The following is an 18504-nucleotide window of genomic DNA, read 5'->3' as shown; positions in this document are numbered from 1 at the left end:
AACATTTGTGTAACGGTTATGACTAAAAAAGATCAGATAGCATCATAAAAGACCCTTGTCTCAGCAAGAACACTTCATATTAGACCTGATTGGTTGTGGTGTTGGAAGCCAACTTTTGAGGACACTTCATGGTCACTTACAGTTTCTGTTTGGCAGGTATAGTCCAATCTGTCCTACTATGGATGGGCAACTCCCCTGGCCAAATCCCTTTGAAACATCATGGGGGTAGAAATTTATCTTTTTTTTTAAAGAATGAAGACTTGGCTAAGTACAGCTCACAACAAAACAAGATGAATGGACATGGTTAACAGATAAACAATTAATCTATGGAAACATTTAAATCAAAAGGAAAACATTTGGAGTTTTAGTGCCATAATCCTGCCATGTATAAGCCTCAGCCGATGTACACTGAAAACATAAAAAGCAATAGCAAGGAATCGATCCTCAATTTGCAACATGAACTTGCTTTCAGTGCAAGGAGTTGTACAATGCTTTAGGAAATTCATGTTACATTTTCTTTTGTAATTATTCTGTTCCTGCACCTTTGTCATGCGGGTCATACCTCAGGTCACCTATTGTTCCAGGCATGCAAATGACCACTGTCCAATTATCAAATTAGAGAGTCTGGTCGGGCTACCCTGACATGGGTGCACTGGCACTGGCTCAATAGCCCGAAAAAATATCCTATCAGAAAATCTCATGACATTGTAAAATGTAATGACAGTGTCAGATGGCCTGGGTTCACACGCTGAGAACCATGTCTTGGCCAAATCTTTCTATCCCACAACTAGTTTGTAGTGTCATGATTGGATTAGATTTAGATTATGAACAAAAAATTAATGATGAGAATCTTTACAGGATTTGTAATAAGTCTAAATTACAATTTAATTGGAAGTGCTTGCCCAAGGCCTGGAGTCAATTCTATATTGCTATATTCCACATAACAAATTGTAACCATTTCGAAAAAAACACAATGTTTCTAGATAATTTCAAAGTATGATTTAAAAAAGTAGAAAATTTTCCAATTGTTACAATATTTGTGAAACATCTCAAATAGGTTATATCAAGGACATTATACACAGTATAATGTCCTTGGTTATATATATAATCATGGAGGTAAAAAGAGACCTCCATGATATAATGAAAAGAGCTGTTCATTCAGTTTGGATATTTCCCAAAAATTTAGGAACAGAACGTAAAATGCTTGTACAGCGCAGGATGTACATGTATGATAGCAGACCAGGTAGCCTGGGTGTAAGAAACAGGGGCGAGCTGTAGCGCCTATAACCCCCCCACTGTTACATGGGTACCAGACTGCTGCCTGGCTAGCTCCTTGGCTCCTGGAGGGCCAACATTTGCCCAAGGAAATGTCACCATAGAGTGATAATAGACATCCCTCAATAAGCCTATGAATTACATTGTAAAGGCTTGTTATCCCCTAGACACAAAGAACACAGTTTCTTTAAAAATGGGTGACAAAAGGGGAGGGGAGGTGATTATGATAAAATTAACAAGTTCTAACTTCCAAGCAACAACTTGAAGTTAGTCTCCAGTCAGAATCTGATCAATGTTAGACGTGTTTACAACTGGAGAAAGGGGATGCTTTTGCTTCTGAAGCAAAAGCATTCATTGAGTTATCAGACTGCATGAATTGTCATGACATACAAAAAATCAGATGATCATTGATCAATTACTAAGGTGACCTTGAGAGAATATTGATGTAATGTTGTAATTTTATAGAACAGGATTCTTCTTCAAGTGAATGAGTCTGAGAAACAAGTAATGACATTATATTTAGTCTCTATGGCCGGCCAACTCCTCTGGCCAATGATGTTCCCCTTAGCCGATTGCTACTATTTATTTAGCCTGCAAAGGAGTCTGGTGGAGACTACATTACATGTATATTGGTGTGGCCTAACAGTTGTATATATTTATCATACAGTCATTCCTGCCGAAATTTCTAGGAAGGATTCTATCTGCAGGAATCTACAATGTCTTAGTAGGTTTTTCCTGCAGAAATTTCCTGCAGGAAGAAAATTTTCAAAATGAATTTCCATGCATGTTATCATTCATACCTGTCCAATTATCAAATTAGAGAGTCTGGTCGGGCTACTAGTACCCAGACATGGGTGACATGGTCTTTGCAGCTTGCACTGGGTAGCTCAATAGCCCGAAAAAATATACCAATCAGAAAACCTTATGACATTGTATATAATGACAGTGTCAGATGGCCTGGGTTCACACGTTGAGAACCATGTCTTGGCCAAATCTTTCTATCCCTCAACTAGTTTGTAGTATTATGATTAGATTAGATTAGATTTAGATTATGAACAAGAAATTAATGATGAGAATCCTAGTTTTATTTTTTAAGATAGTCGGTCATCTTTTCAGGCTCCTACTGGGTGACCCAGTACAAGCTGCCCAGATAGGGGTACTGTAATTCGACGTGTAACTCAACAATAGTCCAACTTGATAATTGGACAGTGGCATTTGCATGTCAAGAACAATAGCTAAACTTAGTTTCATCCCGCATAACAATTGATCCTTGATCAGAATAATTACCTGAGAACTGTTGAACCATGGTTGAACAGAAATGGACTGAGGATTTTATAACTCCATTGCTTGAAAGCAGGTTTAAGTTGCAATGGATGTATTAGGCTTCTTGCTCATATTATATAGTACTAGAATTTTGTCTGGCAAAACTGTCTGTAACATAATTTTCCCAATGTTTCAACTGAACTGAACTGAACTAGAACTTCAATGACATTCAGGATGCTCATGAGAAAAATTGTTTATTTTCTACCCCTAGCTGGTACAGAACGTGTTTGTAAGCTCTTCTTTCTTTTTCGTGGTCTACATGTAGTGGAAAGAGCATGCGAAGCTGAGTGATTGAGTGAGTGAATGAGGTTGAAAGCGGCAAAAATGTACAACACTGTTAACAGATGGGTGTGGATTAATTTATGCTCTCCTTCCTTATTTTCTGCCCTTAGAATGAAGTTTTACACATCACTTGGATCAGACCGCGGGCTGAGATGTAGTCCGTGAGGTCTGAATCCTTACCCCACCAGGCTGAAATTGGCACAGACAGTCTGCAAACATCAATCAATTCACGCCTTCCATGCCATTGTTTTGGGCTTTTTGCACCTCTTTGACCAGAAATTCCAGACCGCGGGCTGAAGTTAGGCTGACGGTCTGAATGGTTTTTGAGTAAATCAGCCCGCGGGCTGGGATTCTACACCTGTAGTCTAGTGCCTTTAGACCGAAGGTCCTGTAATTAAAACTTGCAGGCTAGTTGTTAGGCCTGACGGACTGTTAGGAAAGACCACCGGTCTGTTTGTATTTATTATTAATGATATCTTAAGTTATGAACACTGCAGAACAATAATTTTCATATCACTGTGCTCATTACACCAAGAGCTACACACTGATGTGAAACTTGAATGTTGAAAATCAATTTTTACTTGAGTTTCCAAATGCCTTGTGACTTTCCAAAATTGATGCGACCAGTGTTATAAGTACCAAGGCTGTGGACCATTTTAGGCCTTGGGCCACATAGGTTTATGGACTGAATACAGACATATTGAAGTTTTCCTTCCTACCTTCTTCTTTTATTAGGCCACAACAATTTAATTTGTTGGTTCTCGGATTCGCTTCATCATTTTTTTCTGATTTGCAAAAAAAAAAAAAGATTCTGGTTCTGAATCAACTCAAAATATTTTGCCCCCAACAGTTGAGGAAAGTCCTTTTCTTCCTAGTTGTTACAGTTTTCCCATCTATCAATGCAGTGCCAGTGGTATGATTAAAAGTTCAAAATCATTGTTTAAATATTAACCCAGCCTTATGTGTTGACTTAATGGATCCTATGGTAGCATTTGGGGCTATGATAGGATGCCTAGACCAATTTTTTTTCTCCCTGTCACTTCATATTTTTTATGACAAAATCTGAGAACCAACAAATTAAATGGGTGTTGCCTAAACCTTTCATAACATTGAGTGATTTTTAGAACACCACATGACTGTCTAATTTGATGATTTTGATTGGGTAACTTATGTGATTAATAAAAACATGATAAGTGCAAGTCGATTTACATATATTATATCATATACAAAATTAATGTATGATTGTGACTGTAAAATCTGGATTTCAATCCACCTTTTCTACATAATTGCTGCTCATCATATTTTAAGGGTAATTAATAAAACATTTTGTACCATAAACAAATAAAGATCTAAGTCTACAGACATGCAATGTCTTCTAGGCTTGTATATAAACATTGCTGTTTAAAGTGGCTGCTGTTATAAAGTGTGTATACTAGATATTAAAATGATATTAATAAGTTCTCATTTAGGCAATACACGTCCAGTTGAAGAGAAACCATATCACTGATTTAATAACCTTTGAAGAATTAAAAATTCATTGAAACTTCATTGATCTGTGTTGCTGCGTGATGTATTTTCAATTAAAATAGAATTTTTAAAACTAATATTACGTGTAATGAAACTTATTTACACAGACAACCCTGGTCTAATTCATCGTGCATGCGGAGTTCGAGTTACCAAGTTAAAAGTGATTACTGTTTTTTTCGAATGGCAATTCTTCTGTAGTTTGAAGGTTATCTGCAAGAGGGCGTGTTTGACCTGTGTGCAGCTACGCTATGCTCTTTATAGTAGTATTTGCTTGCAGAGGTAATCTGGCTGAAGACCGGCAAAAATCTTTCTGACCAGACATTGCCCCTACGGCCTCGTGAGCTACGGGATGGAGTGAGTGAGTGAGTGACAGATTTGGAGGAAGAGAGTCGAGTAGTTTCTCGTCTGTTTTAATTTTAGGACTCTAGAAGCACCACTTGCGCGCCACTATGCAAGCTTCGGGTTGTTAGTGCCTATGTCTAGTGTTAATCAATTTAGCCTCAATGTAAACTCAGTTTAAAACGCATTAGTCCCACGTCCGGAAAATTTCTATCGATTTTTTTTCACGAAGGCCACATTTGAGCTAGCCTTTAGGGCTCTATCAGTCTTCGGAAGTGGCTGGAAAGGGTAGAAATCGGCCAAATAGACAGATAACATGCCAGGGGAGCAGTGTCAGTTTGGACGCTGCAAAAAAAAAAAAAAAAAAAACTAAGAAAGATAACATTTTCAAAGCAAATGCATAATGTTTACCTTCGCATATGGTCTGATCTGTTAATCCTTACTCAAACACATTCATATGTATGTTCAGACAGGAGTCTAAATCCCTCCTACATTAAAATTGCAACATGATTTAACCAAACACCAGTTACCATGGTGAGAAACGTAACAAATCAGGCCATTGGCCAGGTCAGAGGTCACTCTTTGGAGAGGAAGAGGAAACGTAGCAAACGTACTCCTTTAGCGGCCAGTTTCTAGCCTCTACCAGGCCCCAGGGAGCGTCAAAATGTACTCTCTAGCGGACCAACTGCCCTGGTATGTTATCTGTTTTTCTATCAAATTTTTAGCCTTTCCAGCCGCCTCCCGGAGCCTGGTAGAGGCTAACCAATTCCTACTCTTTCCAGTCGCTTCCCGGAGCCTGGTAGCGAGTTTAGCATTAGGCCACAGCAGGTAATTTGTATGGATGACATAAGCACGCGCATTAATTTTCACCTGATTTTGGAAAAAAAAAACACAAGAAATTTGGTTGCCCTCTGACAGTGTTCAACATGCCGAAAATGGGCAAATATGTCTTGTCATGCCGGAACGTGGATGGCAGATAAATATGAAGAGAGGAGACAAGACAAGGCTATGATTTATTGTTTTGTCTTTTATTTTGACGCAGTGATGCATTTCACTCCTTTTATATATGATGTTGGCTGTGTATATGTGATGTTCCACTGAATCAAAACCATTTATCATTACAATGATTGAAAACTTTTATTTTTCAAAGTTGTTTCAGTGAGAAATGGATGTTGGAGTAGTTGGCAGTGAGCTTAGCACAACATAGGTATCATTTCTTGTGTAACAAGGTCAAATTTGAGAATGTAGGAAGCTTGTTTTTTTTTAGCCCGCCTTGTTTTTTTTCGGCCTATCGCATTAGATTTGGAGTCTGTCATCCATAGAATTTACTTGCTGTGGCCTTAGAGTTAACGTTATAATTACGTAGTCTGTAGATTCTGGTCACGTCAATATGATCCAATCAATATGAAATCCGTTTTTAGCCCACTGACCTTGCAATGTAAGGTTGAATAGACACGCACGTGCCGACGTGGTCACGTACGTACATGTATGACGTCAATTCTAGCCTTGAACACACAGGCACGACTACGAAACCATATTTGTTCAGTCTAATTATAAGTGTTTCATATAATACTGCAAAGGTCAGAGGATAGATGTTCTATTATGTGTAGATTTACGGAATGTCATATTGTATATGAATGAATGAACTTTATTGCTTGACAATCGTACAAGGTACAATGTGTGGCAGTAATACAACAATACTACAAATCTAAACTATCTTATTACATTTCTTATATATTGAACGTTTTTTAATGGTATCTGCGTACTTTTCGTCATTTTCCCGTAAAAGTTCTGAAGGAAATATACATTGTATTGGGTAATATAACTTTAAGCAACTTTACACAATTAATTAACGTTCTGTCGTCGGCCATAAAAAATAATTTGGATGTTTCTTACTCTATTATCTGGCATATTTCCTTATATTATTATACCAGGATTTTCTTTCAAACTGCGATACATGGTAAGAAATCATAAGACCGCTTGACAAGTTATTATGTTTACCGAAGAAAAACATATTATTTTTGCTCAGTTTCTTCCTCTTCTTCTTCTTCTTCTCCTCCAGTGACCTATGACCTGACCAATGACATGATTTGTTACGTCTGTCACCATGGTAACTGGTGTTGGGTTACATAATGTTGCAATTTCATGGTCTGCTCTGCTCCTGTCACCATATACAGTTGTACTAGTATGTGAATGTGTTTGAGTAAGCAGACCATGTCCGAAGGTAAAGATTATGCATTTGCTTTGCAAATGTTACTTCTCTAGTAATAAATGTATCACTAATATTGAATTTCGTTACATTTTCCTATTTCATCTTTTAAAAGGACAAGCATAGCCTAAATCAATGAACAACACGAGCAATTTTTCAGGCGTCAAGATAAACGCGTTGGACACCTCGTACAAAGAAACTCTGTAGTCAGGCACTTTTACGCCGGGCAGCCGGATTTGTAGTCTGCTGCTGAAGTTGTGGAACATGGCCGCGGAGATTCGGGTGTTGAACGAGGCTCGTCCTGCCGGGGACGTCTCCCGCGACTTACAGCGGCTCATGAACAGGTAAACTCACGGTTCTAACAGCCAACTCACTCCGTAAGTACCTAGGCTAGGCGTTACCGCAAACTGTGGGGTCGTGTGGCGTAGCGGTAGCGTGTTCGGCTCGGAACTAAGCTAAGAGAGGTCCCGGGTTCGAATCCTACCTTGCCACCGATCTTGTGCCCTTGGGAAAGGCACTTTCCACGACTTTCCTCACTTCACTCAGGTGAAAATGAGCATGCCATAATGATCATTATCATGATCGTGAGCACTAGAAAGAAAGAAGAAGAAGAAACTACGCAAAATTCCGTCACTCCGGCGACTAGTTCTAGCTCGTACGTACTAGTAAGAACTAGAGCTAAACGTCTAAGGGCGGGTCCAAATGAAAGAAATATACACTTGACTTCCACAATACTATGCTGCTGTGTTTGCCCTTGCATAGTTTAATGCCAAATGAATGTAGGTACAGTCACGAAAATGGGAAACAGGCGGAAATTTAATATTTGCAGACGTGTCCCGTGATTTTTTGTTGGCGTTCCGGTTCTAGCTAGACCAAACCATATATCGGGAAAAGGGTGGGATCAGTTTTAGGTCACTAAACTTTACCAGCTGTGGATGTTTTGTCAACAAGAGCTTGGCGCTTCGAATCGAATTTTATACACAGAGTTTTTGTTATGTAAAATCTTGTCAACATTCACTGCATGAAATCTGATATACATATATTAAAGCATAGATGAAATCGTCCACAAATGTTCCGGTTTTTAACTTAAAGTCCACTGAAATAAGCTATCATAAACCTTTAAAGCGAACTAAAAGGTATGCTTAAATATCGGATTTCATGCTGTCATTGTACGTATTTTGAAATGCCAAATTCCACCTATGCATGGCTCTTTAAGGGCTTGTTCATAAAGTTACCAGAGAGGGTTTGGCAGCTCAATGAGAAATTATAGTTTTTAGCCGTTAAATATGCTTTAAAGTTTTTAATTTGGTACAAAAAAAATCAATGGCCCACCACTGTGTGCTATATGTTTAAAGGAATAAAATACTAATAACCAAATATACTAATAACCAAGTGTGATGTTATAAGTGGAAGAATAGCTTTTGGACCTTCCCTGATACTTTAGTTTGTTTGCCCTGCTTTAAATTTAGTGTGATAAATTGTAGGGGTGTAATATTTCTTTCTGGTAGATGTCTTTAGCATTTTACAGCTGTAGCATGCAAAGACTAGGGGTTAGTGACCTTGCCTCTGGACCATAAGGTTGGGAGTTCGAACCTTGTTTTTTTGGCCCGCCTTGTCTTTTTTCGCCCGCTCGCATTTGATTTGGAGTCTGCGGAGGATGTCATACATAAAATTTACTTGCTATGGCCTTAGTAAAATTCTTGGTTTGATCTTGACACTGGGATTTAAGAATATGTTGGCAAACAGACTGAATAGCAATACCCAGGTCTACCATGCATGGCCAATTTTTTAAAAGCTCAAAACGTAACAACACTCAAAGACTCAAAGGCCACTTCAAGTTTACACACAGTATAATATGTCAGGTGAGAGATTGTGATCTGGTACATGTAAAATCTGTGATTCTAATGGTAGTCATCCTGCTCAGACTCTTTGTTGACAGAGACTTTTATCTACAGAAAATTACTTGAGAAATGCTGATCAATATTTTATACTATAGACCAGCAGGGATACGTCTTTGACTTTGAGGTACTTGATATATGCCTTTGCCTTAATGTAAAATACATAATTTATAAAATAGTTATTTCAGATTAATTACTAACCCCATGCAAGCAAATGCATAGCTGCATGGTATGCAATTTTCCATCTGATTCACTTATTGTAATATGAATATTATCACTTCTGATTCAGAATTGTCTTACTAGTACTTTGTCCTTGAAGATGTATGAAAACATTAAAGAGGGTCTGCATGGGGGGTCCTGGCAATGGTTAATGGTAAATTCAGCAGGGCCGACAATGCTTAACGGTAAATTCAGGACGGTTGGTAACGCTTAATGGTAATCCTTCAATAACGCATTTTCCTGTATTTTGATAGGCAAATTGACGACGGCTACTCGAGGTTTGACTAGTACGCAGGTCTACGCATAACGAAGAATTATTTAGTAATACTTAAAGCTGAATTTAGGATCATGACAAACAACACGCTACGTAGAATTAAAAGGACCAAAAACGCTTCACGAAGAATATACCGATAACGCTTAATGTTGAATTAGAGTGGGTCGGCCACAATTAACAGTGAATTAAAATAGCCCATAACGGTTAACGGAAAAGGGCATGCAGGCAGGCTTTTAGCTAGGATTTTTTTGGTGGGCGTCCATTTTTTTTATTGTATGCTATGCACAGTGAAGACATGCTGAGTGCAAGATTTTAGGGGGGCTTTTTTGAAATTCATAATGCTCTCAAACACTACTTTCTGCATTTTCAGGTGTAAATTTGAGTTTTTTCCTTCAGTAAACCATCATTTTTGTATTTATAGTAAGGCTGAAGGGAGGCATGTGTGCACGGCAAGGGTTGGGAGTGGAAAAAATACGGCGTCTTTAGGGTGTCCTACAAAAAAGTAGGGCGTCCAATTTCTTAGTATTTTCAGTACAGGGCGTCCAAAAGACACCCTGGACACCCCCTAGCTAAAAGCCTGCATGCAGGCCCTCATTAAATCATTCCCGCAGTTTGATCTATATCATGTAGTATGACACTTCTGAAATTATCCGAAAATAATTTCATCAGGTCAGAAGAACACATGAATTCTCTCACCGGCTTATATTTTGATGGCTATTAATCAAACACCTTCCTCAGGGCTTCTGACGGCAGGTTAAGTGCTGCTTCTCACTGCTAAGGCCACACCAAGTAATTTTTATGGATGACATAGTGAGTGTGAGCGACTTCCTCTGGAGACCCTAAATCTAATGCGAGAGTCCAAAAAAAAAGGAGGGCTGGAAAAAACAAGATGCCTACATCTGAAATAATATATGTACTAAAGGATGACAAATGTAAAGACACAAAAATTGAATGAGACTGAAAGAACTGTGAGTGTACCAACCAACAAGTCTCTTATTCTTCTTCACAAAAACAGCAATAAATCAGTGGAACAGCACTTGTCGTCCTGTCCTGTTTCTTTCCTTTTATCACATCTTCCCTTATCCCACTGCTTTTGAAGGCCTGCAGACACGTGCTCATTTCCCTTTCGTGTTATAGGTTTTACGATAAATTACGAGTTGCGGCACTCGTGACACTTTGGTCATAGTAACAGGAAACAGAATTTTCTTTTTTTTCTGGGAACAGGTGGAAACGTAAGCACTGAGAGTTTTACCAAATTGAAATGTGTAAAAGAAAACTCCACTTCAATCAGGCTTTTATGTTTGCAGAACTGGGCTACACTAGTACTGCACTCTAATTCCTTTGGGCCTAAGTAACCTATTCGTCCTACCTTGTCATAATTTGATATATTAAAGATCTAACAGTATCGGTATGTTTGACAGGGATACATAATCATATGAAGAAATTGTGCTGCAAAATGAGTTGCAAAATTCCAGCGTAGGAAAAGAGGAAGAAAAAATCAAAATACCAATACGGCCGGGACCTTTCATTTTAAATGCTGTGACGTTATATGCTCAACAATATGATAAAAAATGGTATTCAGAATATACAAGTGTACAACAAAATTAATTTCTGTATTAAGTATTTAATCATAGTACAGTCAAATCAATTAAGAGACTGAGGAAAAATGGTTGTTGACTGACATCATGATTGCTTATGACAAGAAGGTCATAAAATTGTACAGGCCCTGATGATTGGTTGCATAATTTAATGTGTCCTACTACGAAGTATGTGAATTGGTTGGCAGCGTCACTTGAAGTGATAAGTGTTCTTAAGGTTTCATCCAGGCATAAGCAGGCCTCGAAATGAACTTTTCTTACTATGTAATAAAAAAGTATGTATTGTATGACTTTTGTATGACAAAAATAGGAAATTTGAGCGGACCTTTCTGGATCCAAAAGCCAGGATGTGTGCCTGGTGAACAAAAGAAGGGCCGACATTCTGATGTTGATTATTCTTTATTGTCCCCAAAATGTCCCAAAGTGTCTTTATAATTGTCCGGCCAAAATTTTAGTGGCCAGTGGCCATCGAGACACGGGACAAATTTCGAGCCCTGATGAGTCTAATATTATCATTATAGTACTGTGTCCAACATTAGATCATTAATATAATGATAAGAGCTCCTAGTACTCTTTTGTGGTAGTAGTAGTGATTGATTTTATTTGTCGTTAAAAACATTTACAGTCTTACAGTGTGCGCTATGAACTGCGCACTGAATTGCACTGGAAATACAAACTGGCAAGCAAACACACAGCAGATTACTGGTATCTAAAAAGGATAATACTATTAATAGGGATAAATTTTCTTTGACACATTAATTAGGTAAATACAATAGAAAATACATATTATTAATACAGATCTTCACTTCTTACCGACTCGGAGTTATCATTTCTTACAATAGCTAAATCCATCCATCAATTTGAGAATAGTGTAACGCATTCGAAATAACATTTAAAAGGGACATGCTTTTATCAGCCTAGCTAAAATATAGTTATAGAGAAACTGGTTTTGACAGCATAAAGGAAAGGCTTTTATAAACCCACATGTCATTTGTTTTGAACTAGACAGATTGCAATTAATTATAGTGTACACATGTACATGTAGTTCCATTTGTTCTATTTCTCCATGTAGACTAGTTATACAGTAACAATAGTAAATGGAAGAAAGAGAAAGAAGAATCGGTTTGGAAATAGGTTGAAATAGGTTTAGATATAGCAGTAATTGAAGTTACAAAGCTTAATCTATCCGTCAAGAAATTCTGAACGCATTTGAACTTACATGTACATGTAACATTTAAAACTATGCTTTTTATATCAACTTACTTCAGCTAAAATATAACTTAAGGGAAACTGGTTTTGACAGCATAAAGAAAAGGCTTATATAAACCCGCATGTCATTTGTTTTGCACTAGACGTACAGATTGCAATTACAGCGAACACATGTAGTTCCATTTGTATATATATAGTTCTATTTCTCTATGAAGACTAGTTGTATTGTAACAATAGTAGTTATGGAAGAAAGAGAAAGAAGAATTGGTTCAGAAATAGGTTGAAATAGGTTTAGATGTAGCTGTAATTGAAGTTTAAGATATATTGCTAGTAATGGTAGCATCCTGCTGTGTAAAACTGTCGTGTGGTGTGATGGATTTTTACTGTGCACTGGAGAGCCTAGGTACTCACAGACCATACGGCAGGAGATTTTATCCCCTAATCCCTCTTCACACTTCCTCTGAATCAGCATGAGTCAAGTAGGACCGTGTTGGAATGAAGAATTGGCAAAATCGCGCCACATTTTGGAAACCCTGGTTTTATATATTCCCTTTCACACTTAGGCCACACTAATTTAATTTGTTGGTTCTCAGATTTTTTCAGAAAAAATATGAAGCGACCGGGCGAAAAAAAAATAAAAATAAAAACAAGCCTCAGAGGCATCCTATTATAGCCCCAAATGCTTCGATTGGAGCCATGAAGTCAACACAAAAGGCTGGGATAAAATTTGAAATAATGAATGAATTTTGAACTTTTATCCAAACCATTGCATTAAAAGACGAAAAACTGTAACAGCTAGGAAGAAAAGGACTGTTTTCAACTGTTCAGGACAAAATATGAACATTTTGCAGCTTTTTTTTTCCAATCAGAAAAAAATGAAGCGGGCGAATCCGTTAACCAAGAAATTAAATTGGTGTGGCCTAAGCTCTCTTCACACTTCCTCTAAATCAGCATGATTCAAGCAGGACCATGTCGGAATGAAGAATTGGCAAAATCGTGCCACATTTTGGAAACCCTGGTTTTATATATTCCCTTTCACACTTAGAGGGGGAGTGAGATGGAATGCCGTCTGAATGAAAATGTCCTGTATACCCCTGGCATTCTTTAGAATGTATTCAAGAGACTCAATTTTGGTTCTCTTGAGTGAAGAATTGTTTCAAATGCTGTTGGAATACTGTAGGAATAGTCAAAATGCAGTCATACTGCACTTTGAATGCCTTTTGGTATATTTCTACTTAAAATCAACTTGGAAAGTTTTTTGGAACATCGTCAAGATTTTGGGCCGGAGAGAAAACTACATAACTTGTGCATATTTTTCATTCTTGATTAAGAATACACATGTCTATTGAAAATAATCAGCAAATCTATCTCCAACTGTCTTTTTTGTACACATAACACTCCAACATACATGAATGTCATTGAGCAATGCAAAGAGCAATTTTGAGTACATTCATATGATTCAGCATACTGTTACAATACAGAAAATTTTGTTTGGGTTTTATTTTTTGCAGTCAGACCTTTAAGTTTCCACCATGAATCCATGACACCATGTATGAAATTGCATTGGATGCCTTTAAATGGATTGAACCAGCTAATTAAATGGATCTGGCCTTACCCACATCATTGAATGAATGAATAAATAGATGTAGATGGTATTTCAAGCCCTGAAAAGCCTCCTTCCATCAAAACATCACCAAAATGACAGCCCCGAAATCTTTTCATCCTGTCAAAACAGCAATTACAATTTCAAATCTGCTCTTCAGTGACATCAGCCAGCAACGTGTAGGCAGAAAATTGTCACTGTTGATGCTTTGAAGTATCAAACGGCAATCTGCAAAAAGCTAATGAAAGGAGGCAGTTAATTTCGGGAAGATCTTGTTCCCTTTCATTATGGTACATTAGGTTAGGGCAATTTTGTGTCCTGTTCATTAGCAACAAATTAGTTCACAAACTGAGTGGATCATTTTGATTCATGTTTCTGTTATCAGAAGTCAGAAGCTCTGAGGAAGGTGTCTGATATACAGACACTGAAACATCAGCACTCTAGGTGAAAAAATTGGTTGAGTAAAAGAAAACTCAGTTACTAGATTTATTTGTAATTTTACATAAAATAAATGCTCCTCCTGGATGTCTAACCTTTACTGAAAATTTCTGGGACAATGTCTGATGCAGTGACTACCTTCTTTCTTACCTTTCCTTCTCCGTTACTGCCCAGCCCTACAGTGTAGGATTATTGGCATTTCTTTTTAGGTTACTATATCATGTTCCAATTTTGACACAGAGAGTATTAAGAACCAACTGTTAAAGATGATTCAGCCCCCCCTGTATTAGGCCCAGTGCGCTTCCATCCACGCAGTGGTAGATTATAGACTGACAAATTATAACCAAGAGCACATATGGCACAAACTGATCCGCATCTCTGCATGTAGTTAAATTTTCTCTCGCCAACTTTTCAGGGATTGAAACACTTTTTTTTTGTTACATGCAAAATTGCATGTTAGAAAAAAATTTACATGCAATTTGAACAATCTAGAATACATGAACATTGAAGTTCAGCCTTTAGTCTTCTCTACATACAACAAGATATATATTTTAGGAAAATTTAGATCTTTAGATCTATATGAATTCCAGATACTTAAGATGTATATGATGTCCAGATCAGTATATGTACTACGTCCTGTACATGCACATTTTCAGTACCATGGACAGGCATTTTCAGTACCATGGACAGATGTTTTCAGTACCATGGACAGGCATTTTCAGTACCATGGACAGATGTTTTCAGTACCATGGACAGGCATTTTCAGTACCATGGACAGGCATTTTCAGTACCATGGACAGGCAATTTCAGTACCATGGACAGATGTTTACAGTACCATGGACAGGCATTTTCAGTACCATGGACAGGCATTTTCAGTACCATGGACAGACATTTTCAGTACCATGGACAGGCATTTTCAGTACCATGGACAGGCATTTTCAGTACCATGGACAGATGTTTTCAGTATCACGGACAGGCATTTTCAGTACCATGGACAGGCATTTTCAGTACCATGGACAGGCATTTTCAGTACCATGGACAGACATTTTCAGTACCATGGACAGGCATTTTCAGTACCATGGACAGACATTTCAGTTCATGTTCAGATTTTTTTTCACGTACAAGAGTCTTGAAAATCACATGCAAATTGCAAGTTGCATGTGGGTATTTCAAGCCCTGCAATTCTTTTTATAACAAATAGGCAAGCACATATGGCACGAAGTGATCCACAGTTTTACTTGTAGTTTATCTTTCCCCAAGTTTATATTTCCACTTAGTTCAGCTTCAGTTCACCCAAGTACGGTCCATTAAAGTTGACTTGAGTTGGCATGTTGCCAGTGACTCAAAGTTTTTACACCTAGCTGAGCAAAATCTAGGACTGTCACAATACTAATGCCATGTACATGTTGTGCATAATGATGCAATCTTCAAAGGTGTCTGAATCTTTTAATATCATTCTAGTAGAGATTAATCTTATACAGCAAATGTATTCAACTTTGTAATTGTCATATTTCACAGCAGTAGGAAAATGAGGTTTTCCCAGTAATTTAAATTTATGGTTGAAACAATTGTGTTAAGTGCATTTACTTTTCCAGTAGTAATAATACTTGTAAGGAAGGTACATTCTGGAATATTCTGAATAAGGCAATCTGTATGATATTGTAACATACTGCCCCACATTAGCATATTTGCATCAGTATTTCATACTCTGGGCATCTAAAACAGTGCAGAAACAAGCTTGTTTGTTTGTTTATTTGCACAACAGCAATAAAAATTATACATAATACACTAGTAATAAATAAAACAGGTGCAGGAGGAGGTAAGAAAGCTTATTTAGCTTATGCTAAGCCCTCCTCCTCTATACTAACCAAAACTAAACATAATTGAATTGAAAATTAATACATACATACGTGCATAAGGAATTGTTATCAAAATAATTCAAACATGGGCAAAATGATACAATAACAATAATGAAGCAATAGTATACATAAATTGAGATGAAATAAAATTGATATGAAATAATACATACATACAGAAGGAATTGTTAGCAAAATAATTCAAACATAGGCAAAATGAAACAATAACAATAATGAAACAATAGTATACATAAAATAAAAAAATTGCACCGATATAAGTCCTTTATTTCCTGGGTAATAACAAAAATCAGCCTAGGATACTACCAGTAACTGTTTTCCATCTCAATTTTTAGCATTTTATTTTTACTCCATGAATGTCGATATACAATGAGATAGTGTTGTTTCAACTTAGTATGTAACAAGAGACTAGAATATTGTCTTTGAAAAATCTGGCTTTCACGCCCTAAAACTTTATTGGGCGCCTTTTAAGTCACCACGAAAAACTTAAAGTGCTGTTTGTCATTCTAGACTTTGCAAGGAAAAGCTTTTATCAGGTACACTTTAAATAGGCCTGGCAATCTCAAGATCTACATGTATGAGGGTTCCATGCACTCTGGTTGTACTTAGTGTTAACGTCTGCCGTATAAAGTGTGACCTGAGGTAATCTACCCCTCTCTGCTGTAGGCCAGATTTGCAGTGGAATGGATGGCACCTGATGTGGTGTAATGGGGCGTGTGCTTTGGAGGAGTGCCGGAGGGCACAGGGATTCTTAATGCTGTAAGGGATGGGTAGATGGATGAAGGGATGAAAAGATGAATGAATGGACAGATGGAGGGATGAAAAGATGAATGGATGGATGGATGGAGGGATGAAAAGATGAATTTCAGAATGATTTTCAGTACCATGGAAATTTTCAGTACCATGGACAGGCATTTCAGTACCATGGACATTTTCAGTACCATGGACAGACATTTTCAGTACCACGGACAGACATTTTCAGTACCATTTACAGGCATTTTCAGTACCATGGACAGGCATTTTCAGTACCATGGACAGATATTTTCAGTGTCATGGACAGATATTTTCATTATCAAGGATAGGCATTTTCATTATCAAGGATAGGCATTTTCAGTACCATGGACAGACATTTTCAGTACCATGGACAGACATTTTCAGTGCCATGGACAGACATTTTCAGTACCATGGACAGACATTTTCAGTACCATGGACAGACATTTTCAGTACCATGGAAGACATTTTCAGTACCTTGGACAGGCATTTTCAGTACCATGGACAGACATTTTCAGTGCCATGGACAGACATTTTCAGTACCACGGACAGACATTTTCAGTACCATGGACAGACATTTTCAGTACCATGGACAGACATTTTCAGTACCATGGACAGAAATTTTCAGTACCACGGACAGACATTTTCAGTACCTTGGACAGGCATTTTCAGTACCACAGACATACATTTTCAGTACCATGGACAGACATTTTCAGTACCATGGACAGAATCCTTGACCTACTATAAAAGATCATAATTAATGTTGGAATTAAAAAAAAACATGTTATTGCTTTCAAGTCCTGTCACTAGCTGTCTAGTCGAGTCAGAATGAAGCCTTTACTTGCATTTCCTGTAGATAATGATATCACATATAGGTCTTAACTTGGATGAGCAACATTGTATACCTATCACATTTTATAATCATTACTGCTGAATGGCATAAAAAACAAATTTCCCCATACTACAGTGAACAGCCTACGGGGATGTCTTGCCCTATTTCATATCGACAGAATCTCAGTCATGATTTTTCATGCAATTGATCTCTTAGGTTAGGCCTAGGAAAAAAATGTTGTGTTTCCCTGTTTCTTGTCCAACCCGAGCAAAACCCCACAAGAGCTAGCCTTCTTTTGGCATTAAATTTTTGATCTGACATCTGAATTTCAAGGCCCCTAAAACTTTATTTCATGCGTTCTTAGGTGCAAATTTTTATCGAGTAACTTGGCCAAACAGTATGCTCTTTTCCCACAAGCAAATAGAGGATCGAATAGGTCCTGGAGACAACCCTGGTCCTGTTGCATTTCAGTTTTATATTGTAAACTGTATTTGTACACATGTAGGGTCACTTCAGCCAAACTCTAACTATTAACCAGTCTTCAACAAACCAGAATCCCCACCTACAAACCAGTGGCAAATTTTGCTCATAGACTAAACGTTGTTTAGTAACATCTTGTTCTTTATCTTTACACACTGATTTTTGTCCATCAAAAGATGTACATATTTGTCCGTTATGAGCGGCAAAACTTTGTCAAATGGCGGTTGGTCAAAGATAGAGACTCTGGCTAGAACACTGCTACCAACCCTGTTTTTTTCAGGGCTGAGGCCACACCAATTTAATTTCTTGGTTGACGGATTTGCCTTCTTCATTTTTTTCTGATTTGCAAAAAA

At 37.6% G+C, this 18504-nt stretch overlaps 1 protein-coding gene across 1 annotated transcript in view; it reads left to right on the top strand.

Moving 5' to 3' along the window:
• The first annotated feature begins 7192 nt into the window (after positions 1-7192).
• The window catches only part of LOC109482339, a 25830-nt gene continuing 14518 nt past the window's right edge, over positions 7193-18504 (top strand). Inside the window, exon 1 of the mRNA XM_019785021.1 lies at positions 7193-7299. Coding sequence (XP_019640580.1) covers positions 7220-7299 — 80 coding nt within the window. The 5' untranslated portion in view covers positions 7193-7219. The remainder of the gene's footprint in view (positions 7300-18504) is intronic.

This window comes from Branchiostoma belcheri, unplaced genomic scaffold (assembly GCF_001625305.1).
Source record: "Branchiostoma belcheri isolate BF01 breed outbred unplaced genomic scaffold, Haploidv18h27 scaffold6, whole genome shotgun sequence".
NCBI lineage: Eukaryota > Metazoa > Chordata > Leptocardii > Amphioxiformes > Branchiostomatidae > Branchiostoma > Branchiostoma belcheri.
This window is presented reverse-complemented; position numbering and strand designations above follow the sequence as displayed.